This window comes from Apteryx rowi, unplaced genomic scaffold (genome assembly GCF_003343035.1).
Source record: "Apteryx rowi isolate R43461 unplaced genomic scaffold, aptRow1 scaffold_721, whole genome shotgun sequence".
NCBI lineage: Eukaryota > Metazoa > Chordata > Aves > Apterygiformes > Apterygidae > Apteryx > Apteryx rowi.
Window position 1 is genome coordinate 118961 of NW_020451007.1, and position 10271 is coordinate 129231.

Here is a 10271-nt window from a genome sequence, read left to right on the forward strand (position 1 = left end):
TGTAACTCAGACTCAAAATCTTGCAAGTAGTTCATATCAAGGATACTTTCATGGTCAAAGCAAATTACAAAACCCCTTCTTTTTGTATTATTCACCCACTCTCTCTGTTGCATTCATTCAAAGCTCTTCTGAATCATGTGAGAAGCCCTTCACCCTTCTCTGCCAGCTCCACTGTTACAATGTTTTCTAATGAAAGACTTAAGAAGCATAGCCTAATTAGTTCACTGAAGAAAAAAGCATTAGGGGTTATCTGATCATGATAACCAACACCTGGAAAAGAGATTTCTACTAGCAGATAATTCAGCTAGAAAAATGACAAGATGAAGTGGTTGCAAGATAACATTACATTAATTCAAACCAAAGATAATATAATAAAAATAACAAAATAGAAATAACAACATGAACACCAGTTCAATGACAGAAAAAAAATCTATCTAGCAAGAAAGTGTCAGCTGGTGGAACACCTTTTTATAAGTGATCAGAAGCAACAGCGTATTTGAACTTCTTAAAAACACACAGAATAAAATGCTAAAGAGAGCAAAAACATTTTTCATTGCAAGGTGAGCTGTGTGACCTACCTTTACATTTCCTTATAAATTCTGTGATACCAGGATTTCATCAGCAGATACTAATCACACCTTTAGAAACTTGAACAGAATTGGTAAGGCACCCACATATGCTCAGAAGTGTTCCTAGTGTGGGAAGCTAGGCACCTAATCACTGGTTAAATACAATTACATATTTCTAGATTGGAACTTAAATTCCAGGTAAACCCCTGAAGACTAAGTATCCTTTGAACATGCCTGACCTAACCATACTGATAACTGTAGTACTGACCCCAGTACCCTAACAGCCAAGTTACTTTTACTGAGTAACACAGAGAAAAAGAGGGTATTTCCATTTTGCATCATAGCACAGGGGAAAGAACACCCACGCAAGAAGTGGAAAACCTGGTTCCAGGTATCCTGATCATCACTCTGTAGGGCTATTCTAGGCAAGAAAAAGCCTAACTGAAGCCTAGTTGGGACAGCATTCCAGAAGTTTCTAAATACAATTTGTAACAACAATAACAACAAAATATGACAATAGCAGATAACTGGAGGGAATATTATGATAACAATGTCAAAAATACCTGGAAAGAGCAGGTAGAAAAGCCTGCAGGGAACACAGGAATAACAAGATTCATTGGAGTAGGAGGTAGTGAAAGGGTGATTTATTTATTGTTACCTTCATATATAATTTACAGTGAATAAACCAGATTTTAAATTAAAAAAATTATGCATAACAGCTTTTGCCATAGAAATATACTTACAGCTTTCATTCTGGAAAAGTAGCTACTCTGCAATATCTACTGAAACTGGTGAAAGGAAATGCATATGTACATGGAGATTTTTCTCACATACATGAATAAACTGTCATCAAGCTAAATACCCTCCTGGAACACAGACCGAAGGAATCACACCCTTAGTTTTGGAGGAAACCTCATCATATAATCTTTTCAGTGATTGTCAAGCAAATTCACATTTGCAAGTTATCTCTGTTTAAAAAGAACTTCCTAGTTTTGATGTTTTAAGTACATGCAGAACCACCTTTCATTCTCACTGGCAGGTGAATAGCTCCAAAAGGTCCTTTCAACTTCATATGAGTCATCAGGCAGTTATCACTCAAGTACACAGTACACACAAGCTCGGGCTAGATTTTGACCTCGTTTTAGTCAATCACATAGTAGTGGTCACCTAGAGTACTTTTTTCAATATATGTATACTCAGAAGGTATGATCTCTTGTAGTCTCAGACTTTGCTACTATAATCTAAAACATAATGAAAACTGAAACTCTTGCAGATATGTTATCTCACTTGGGAAGCCCAGTCTCCCAGGATCCATAATGGCTAGCTGTTGACTGTCACATGGGGCTGGAGGTATTAAGTTTAATTCAAACTAGCAGTTTCACACAGCATTTTAGCTGGACAGGTGCACCTAGTAACAGCAAGGGGCCATATGCTGTGCTCTTTCTCCTCCTCCCCTGAGTCAGCCTATTCTGTATGTTCATGCACATTACACCCTGTGTACTTCACAGAAGTTTAATGAACATGTGTGGAAATACATAGGTAAATCCAATCTCCTGTGCCTGCCCACAGCTTTGCAGCAAATTTACCTGTGTCACAAAAACCCAGAATGATGGACAAGAGATTGTGAATCTCCTGGGAAACAAAGCAGCAGCTAAGAACAGGCTGATGCCATCAGATCAATTTATCTGGCAAGCAGAATGTGCTCAAGCAGCTACTGGGAAAGAAGGCTACCAGACACTGGATGCGGGCAAGAGGCAGACTGAGATGGCTGAGCATCCTTGACATAAACTGTTAAACAGACTCAGGCTTGCCTATATGAAGGACAATTCAGGCAGCACTGCGGGTAAAAAGGTAGAGACACAGACACTCACACCCTACGATTTCTGCGAAACATTTTCTGTGAGAGACTTCAGCTTCAGAATTCACTACCCCACACATTTTCCTAGTCTAAAATTGCAGTTACTGCCTGGATTTGCCGATCTGTGCTAGCCCCTTCTTAAAAGCATAGCATCTGCAGAGATATCTTTGGGAAAAGCAGAGATGTAAAGAGTTTGTGAAAAATGTATTGGGGATCTGTTTTTTAACAGTTGCAGAGTGGACTTAAGCTGTCTTACTATTTTTTATGATTTGAGTGATTGTGTGATAAATAGTGATTTTGCCAAGGCACTCAGAAATTGAATCTGGGATATAGGGCCATATTCAAGCAAATTCAGGTATTATGGTCCACTCTCAGACCTATGTGAAAAAGACCTCTAGTGTCTGTGTGTGGGAAAACAAAGCCCAGAAGAGATGAGATGGCAAGAATAAGAAATTTGTGCCATTCATTCTGTGACCAGAAAACCAAGACTGGGAAGATTTCAGGCAACTGCAGTCATTAAGGGAGGGTGTCGAGAGGATGGGACCAGACTCTTTTCAGTGGTGCCCAGCGACAGGACGCGAGGCAACGGGCATAAACTGAAACACAGACACTTCCATCTGAACATGAGGAAAAACTTTTTCACTGTGAGGGTGACAGAGCACTGGAACAGGTTGCCCAGAGAGGTTGTGGAGTCTCCTTCTCTGGAGATATTCAAAATGCGCCTGGATGCAATCCTGTGCAATGTGCTCTAGGTGACCCTGCTTGAGCAGGGGGGTTGGACTAGATGATCTCCAGAGGTCCCTTCCAACCTCAGGGATTCTGTGATTCTGTGATTAAAAATGTTCTCTTGTTAAAAAATGCTAAATCAAGTGTCACATAAGTGAGATATTTAAAAACTGGTCCTGCTTTTAAAAATGTATATTAGGAGAAAGCTAATAGGAAAGCAGACCAAAGTAAATGAGATAAAGACTGTAAATGAAAAAAGTCAAGAGCAAAAGAAAAAATAGTCAGGGAAGAAAGCAGCAAAAAAAAAGATAAATCAAAACAAAAACTCAAATGAAGCAATGAAATACAAAAATCTTTATGTAGATCTATCTCACTGTAGAGGAGTTAAGAGTGTGACCTATTTCCTGATATGGTTTTTGTTCTGTTTAGCTATAAAAACAATAACATTTTATGTTTTACTCACAAAGTCAGTCCTTGTATCTGAAACCAAGTTGTGCTGGTGAGGGATAAAATAAATCCAGTGAATGACATTAGTAGCACTGAAATTTTTAACTGGTGTATTGCAGATATTCAGGGCTAGAGACTCACCTGGGATACCTATATGACAAGTGAAACCAGAACTAGTAAGTGGAAGTCAGCAAGCTGGTTAGTCAGCACTAATAAGATTTGATTTGTTGAAACAGGAATGGTGATTGTGTTGCACTGACATTTTAGTATGACTTTTCCCTAGCTTATGACAGAATCTCTATGTTAAAAAGAAAATCTTCAAAAAATAGTATGTGGCTCATGGATGCTCATAGGCTTACAAATGTGAACTGAACACTGAAAACTAATCTGCTTTTCAGATTTAGGAAGTAACTTTTTAGAAGCAACAGCCTGTAAGTTAAAATATTAAGTTACCTAAAGTAAAGCATATGTTCCAGTTACAAGTATCATCAAAGCTTTCTTTGGAAAATCATTGTAGTTTAACTCATTGGAGTTATTAGTACTAAGCAGCACTAAATGAAGGGGGTGGGGGGGCAAGCAAAGGAGCAAATATCACTAGGCTGTTATCTGTACTACAGTTCCACAATTCTACTGGCTATGCCAGTACCAGTTTCTAGCTCCTGGCCAAATTTTTAATCAAACACAATTTAAAATTATAGTTCAATAAAACAACTTCCAGAACTGCCTACTTTTCTTGAAAAGGAACCACTGCACTCATGCACAGTAGCTGATACAACTGTTTTCAAAATCTCCCAGAAAGGTGAATCACTGACCCATATTAATAAAATATAAACACAACCTCTTGCACTGAGGAAATTCTGAAGATCCACACTTAGGTCCGTATTCCTACCACTCTCCAAACAAAGTAAGCTTGAGTGCAATAAAGGAGTGTTACAAAGGGGCTACCTTGAGCCCAAGGAAGCAAGCAGTTTGTCATGCAGAGCTTCTTACACTCCAGAAGCTACATTAGAACCAAGCAGTAATGTTTTCCTGGACTGCAGAAAGCTGATGGCTAGCAGATTCATGTAAGAAGAGATTCACAGGTCCTTCCCTACTCCTAACTTTTGCAAGTCAGCGAGCATGTGAAGATGCTCTATACACCAGAGACTGCACACCCAGAGATGTGTGTCTCCTCCTTTCTTACCTCTCCTTCTCTCATAGTAGAATCACATAAGATGGCATTTAGGCATTCTCCCAGCTCCCATAAACAAAGTTTAACTGTCCCCAGAGGCTTTCAACACTTCTCCGACCTCCAAGGAAGTAACACCAGGCTTCTCAAGGGACTAAGCAAACTGTTTTAATAGCATTCATAATTAAAAAAAGAAAAAGTTTCTTCTTTGTGTAGGACCTGCTAGGAACTGAAGGCTGTTTCTAGTCATTAATCGTGATAACTCCCTTATATCATGATACTTCATCCATTGTATTTCCTTGTCAATAAACTTGTAAAGATTATACGTTCTCAAAAGTTAAATGAATTTTTTTACCTCTTTGATTTTGCTGTCTGGATAATGTTTGAGAGGTCACTTTAGTCCACATGCAGCCAGTGACATCCTCAGCAGATCTTGTTTCCCATGTTTGTAGGAAGCTAAAACTGACCAATGCAGTAAAAGCAAAAAAGATATAGAACTTAGGAAAATAAAGTGAAATAAAGTGTGAAATTTTAAAAATTACTCTAAAGATGTAAGAAATATGCCTGTATGTGATCAGATGTTCAACTAGGCACCCAGGCCATCACTCCAAATGACCTTCTGCCTTTGACAGCATCCCAAACTTTCCTAATTACAGACTGCCTCCTTGCAATTACTACAGACTCCCTGCTGACTTTCTAACCTCCCTTTGCCATTTGCATCCCTGAACCTACAGCATGCCCTGAAATGTAACACAACAAAAGTGCACACAGGGTGTCAGGAGCCATTAAGCAATGCTCCATGGGTACTCTGGGGTGTACATGGTCTTGGCAAACTCAGAAAAAGGCTTAACTGAGGGTGAAAGAGGAAAGCAGAGCTTGAGGGGGAGAACACACTTGACCTGAGAATGCAAAAAAAAGAAAAGAAGTTGGGAAGTGGCAGTGAGGTTGTGAATGCAGTCAGAGCAGAAGTTGGAGGAAGATGACTACAGGATAAAGTGAATGTAAGTAGCTGGTTTAACTTCAGATCACTCTCAGGCAGATCTTCAGAGCAATTTTTAAAATTCCATTGCTAATTTTCCTGTATCTTTTTTTCTAAGTCCAAGTCCTTTTTTCCTTCCTAACTTTTACAGCATTGGTCTACAGCAATTCCCTCATATACACAAAATTGGAGGATATAATTATACCCAATAATTCAAAGCAATCTCTTCTATTTTAATTTCCATACACCAAACTCAAGTTCTGCATGAGAGAAATAGATTCTACAAAAAGAAGGGATTTTACTTAAAAAATATATAAAGGGCTGCCAAATCACTACAGTCTAGTTTCTACTTTCTTCGCTAACAATAAATCTTACCTCAGCACAAGTCCCTTAAATATTTGCATTTATTCATGAAGCATGGTACAATGCAATAAAAGAGCAGTAAATGACTAGCTTATTTTTGCAAGTACATAAGAATGGCTGTTGAATGCACAAAGCAATCAAACTCTTAAAACCTTGAGAAAAAAAATCTTTTCACTTTTTCAGGCATAACAATAGTCCATAAGCATGAGGATAACCTCTTCTGGGAGTGCAGAATGTGTCCAGTGAGGACAAGATCTCCCAGGAAAATTCCACCTGGCCTTTGTCTCTCCACCTTCATGTCATTCTTCATCCTCCTCCAAAAAGTTCTCTCCCCTGGCAGCCACATAAAGAGGGTAAACATTTACTTTGAGTCCATGGCACTGGGAAGAAGTAGCAGGGTAAAGGCTCTGAGTGAGGTTGGGGGATGTTCTGTGCAGATATCAGCAATCAGCTGGCCATGACTCCCCCCACCTCCCCACACAATCCCTTCCAGGGGTGCTGGAGGCACGTGCCACAACAAACACATCAGCACCCATGCAGGGCTCTGCTTCTTCTTTGCAATACCTCACCAAATTCATTAGCTAGGGGAAGACCTACCCTCCGCAGGACTGTGTCTGCTTGGCAAAAGGTATAACAAGCAGTGAGAGAAGGCCCTGAAAGCACTGGGACAGCAAAGCCTTTGCAGGTAGGTGGCACTGACTAGGCACTCAGAAAGGTAGGCAACAAGGGAGGATATGAAGTCCAGCTGGAGAGAGTCAAAGTTTACAAGGCTCATCTAGAAGAGGCAAAGGCTTGATTTGCTGGCATTCAAGGATTTCTGAGTAAAAGAATATATTATACAGACTGTAATGTATAAGTGAAGCTGGAAGATAGAACAGGAGAAGCGGGACATTCAAATTATTACAGAGAAGAAGAGGGTCTGTGCTGAAGAATTTGAGAACTGCTAAATAATAGGTAGTTTGGAAAACTTTTAAGTGGGGTAGGTACACATTTTTCAGAGACATGATTTTCAGTTCTCATGGTTCCTTCAAGTAATACAACGTGATGGTTTATGGAGAGAGAATTAAAACAGGCAATGTAAGTCATGAAAAAGAGAAGGTTTTAAAACTTCTGACATTTATTCTGTGTAGAGCATTACACTATCGTCAACCCCATGGTATATGAGTATCTACTAGAACATGAAGCAACATGAAGAATCTCTCTTACATGTGATTCTTCCTTTTTTCGACTCCCTCTGTGAGTTATGTTGCAACATACTGGGGGTATTGGTATTGTTTTAGGTTTGAACTGAGTTTTGTATAACGCGCACCAGAACCAATGAGGGCTGTTTCTAAAGTAAGATATACAGGCCAAAACTTTCATGCATATATAATTAATGTTTTGGAATAATTGCTTCTTCAGTAATTCCAAAGGACTAACCCAAGTCTACAGGACAACCTGAGGACAAGATGGCATATAACCACATATCCAAGAATAAGCACTAGACAATGGACATGTCTCTCTCAAGTACAAATTATTTCTGATTCTCCTTGACACTATGTGTATCACCCGCCTTTAATGTGCATCATAACCTCTCCTGCATGCATCCAGCCAACTCCGTTCTATTTTCTATACATTACCAGGAAGAGAATAGAATATAAAGCCACAGGAATTTTTTCAGTTCCCAGAAATAAAAGTCTCACACCTGTACTTACCTGAGTGTCTTAAAAAAAAGGGCCACAACCTCAACTAAAGTACACAGTAATAATTACAACATCAGGAGTGCAGCCATTTTACAGCACTGAAATTGAATGGCTGGACTAGCAACAATTGTAGCTTTTACTCATATTTCTCTTTAGCACTTGAACAGAACAGTGATGTGGTAAAGCACTAGATATCATGTTTTGTTGTTTCTAAACACAAAACTATAAAATGTATCAACACGGTACAACTGTTTTAATAGACAGATGTGAGATACTATTTCTTCATTATCATTTTGAAAAACATGAGGAATTAGTAAATGTTATGAATGGACAAGTAAAGAATGCATACCCACAGAGTTTTGATTTGTTTGCTCAATTCAATTCTTAAGCATTTTATAGTCACACTCCCACTGAAGTCAGTAAAAACTTCCCATTCATTTTAATGGAAACATGATTAGAGCACTGCTGCACACCTATTACAATGTGACACATCTCTATGGCATTGCTGAAAGCAGAAAAGTAGCAGCACTAGTTCTTCTCTCATCATCTCAAGCACCATTATTTCTCATTCGTAACCATATAATATCTGTATGGCTAAAAACATGTAATTGATGCTGACTGATAGCGTCATTTAATCAAAACAATAGCTTACTGTGTTTCTGAGGCATGTTTTTTTCTCTGTTACAATGCTCCGGGTGTCAGGAGTTACATCAACCAACTCTATTACAGGCCAGCAATAGATCCTTTCCAAGTAGCATTTGTATATCCCATCAAAAAAGAATCATCCTGACTGCAAACTGCTAATGCCAAGACATTTCATGACCAACTACTTGGAATGATGCCTGAGAATTTCCAGCTCAGCTCCGCAGCAAAGGCATCCCACTATATTTCTTTCAGGAAGGAGAAGAATACAAATGGAGACAGGAGGGAGTAACCAACATGCTTACCAAGCCACCACAGATGCTGAAGACAGCCATGTGTGTCTCCTGTGCATTGACATGCCCACGGTAGAAACAGTGGCGCAAATCAGGGGAGAATTGCTTTTGTGGGGTCCCTACATGCGTCACAGTGTACTGAGCAGCAATGAAGCCTGCATCAGCACTCAGGTTTAGCTGGAAGACTTGCCCATATGCACTGAGCTGGTAGTGTGTTCGGAAAGCAGTGGGCTCCAGTGGTGCCTCCAAGCTCCTTTTCCTCCTGCTGAAGTGATGTGTGTGAGGGAAAACTTCTCCAAATTCATTCACTCGGACAGGTGTGACTATTTCATAGGAGGAGAGCTGCTTCACTAAGGTCTCTGCAACAGAAAGCAGGGGACTCAACCTTACTCAAAGGCACAGAAGCAACCTTCACTCACATCCAGATGGCTCCTAACATGGCATTCATTGCCTTATCTTTGGGGACCAGTGACAGGATGAGAAACTCAGGTCTCCAGAAGTTTCCCTTCTGCACCCTTTGCCCCAGAGACACATTTCTCCAGCGCATCCCCACTCTGAAACACGGATACACCCCAGGGGTGCCGGGCACCCAGCCATACACCGTGCCTGCCTGCAGCACACCCCGCGCAGCCACCCCATCAGGCTGTGCCCCCCCACCCCGCGACCTCACGCCACCGCCAACGGCCACCGGCGCCACAGGGCGCCTCGCGCCGCGGCCGTTGGGGCCCCGCCCCCGCGCCGCGGCCGTTGGGCGCCCCGTCGGGCACCCCCTGCCTGCCGCCCGCCCGCGCCGCCCCGCAGCCCCGCTCCCTCCCCTCCCCAAAAGGCGCCCGCTAAAGAAATACTTCCTCCGTCCCCCGGGAAAAGGCGGAGGGGTGGCTGCTCCGAAGTCAAGGGTGCCGTGACTGCAGCAGGGCCGGGACCCGCACCCGCCGCATGGCGAGCGGCGCGCCGCGGGGCAGCCGCTGCGTTCGGGGCGCCAGCGGAGCGGGGCCGAGCCAGCCGCCTCCTTTGTTGCCGCTTGTTTACCTTGTCCGGGGTGGAATCGGACTCCCCACGACCTGGTGACGAGAAGGGAGAGGGGGCACAGCAGACCCGCCAGCCACTTCGCCACCCGCATGGCTCGCTCCGGGGCGGACGTGCCCGCAGCGCCCCCGGGCCGCCCGCCGGGCTGCTGCCTCAGCAGCCGCCAGCCGTCTGGGCCGGCCGCGCACGGCTCGGCTCCTTCATGCTCCCCGCGTCCCTCCTCGCCGCCCCGCTGCCTCCGCCGCTCCCCTCACACACACCTACACCCCCACCCACCCCCGGCGCTCCCGCAGGAAGCCGCCCCTCGCCCGCACGCCCTCTCCTCCCAGCCGCTCTCATCCACTCCCCCCGCTGCCCCCCGCCGCCGGGGTGGGCGAGGGCGGCCCTTCCCTTCCCCCGCCTCCCCCTGCCCCTGCCGCCGATGGGGAGGCGAGGAGGATGCCAAGCTCCCGTCAGGCCGTGGCCATCCCGGGACCCGCACTTGAAAGCGGGGCGGCGGGCGCGGCCCGCCCCTCCGG

At 43.3% G+C, this 10271-nt stretch overlaps 1 protein-coding gene across 1 annotated transcript in view; it reads right to left on the bottom strand.

Annotated features, from left to right (window-relative positions):
• Window positions 1–9847, bottom strand: part of ADAMTS20 (ADAM metallopeptidase with thrombospondin type 1 motif 20) — a 110308-nt gene extending 100461 nt beyond the window's left edge. Inside the window, exons 1-2 of the mRNA XM_026087587.1 lie at window positions 9757–9847; window positions 8740–9086 (exon numbers count right to left, since the gene is read on the bottom strand). Coding sequence (XP_025943372.1) covers window positions 8740–9086; window positions 9757–9847 — 438 coding nt within the window. The remainder of the gene's footprint in view (window positions 1–8739; window positions 9087–9756) is intronic.
• Window positions 9848–10271: the final 424 nt, after the last annotated feature.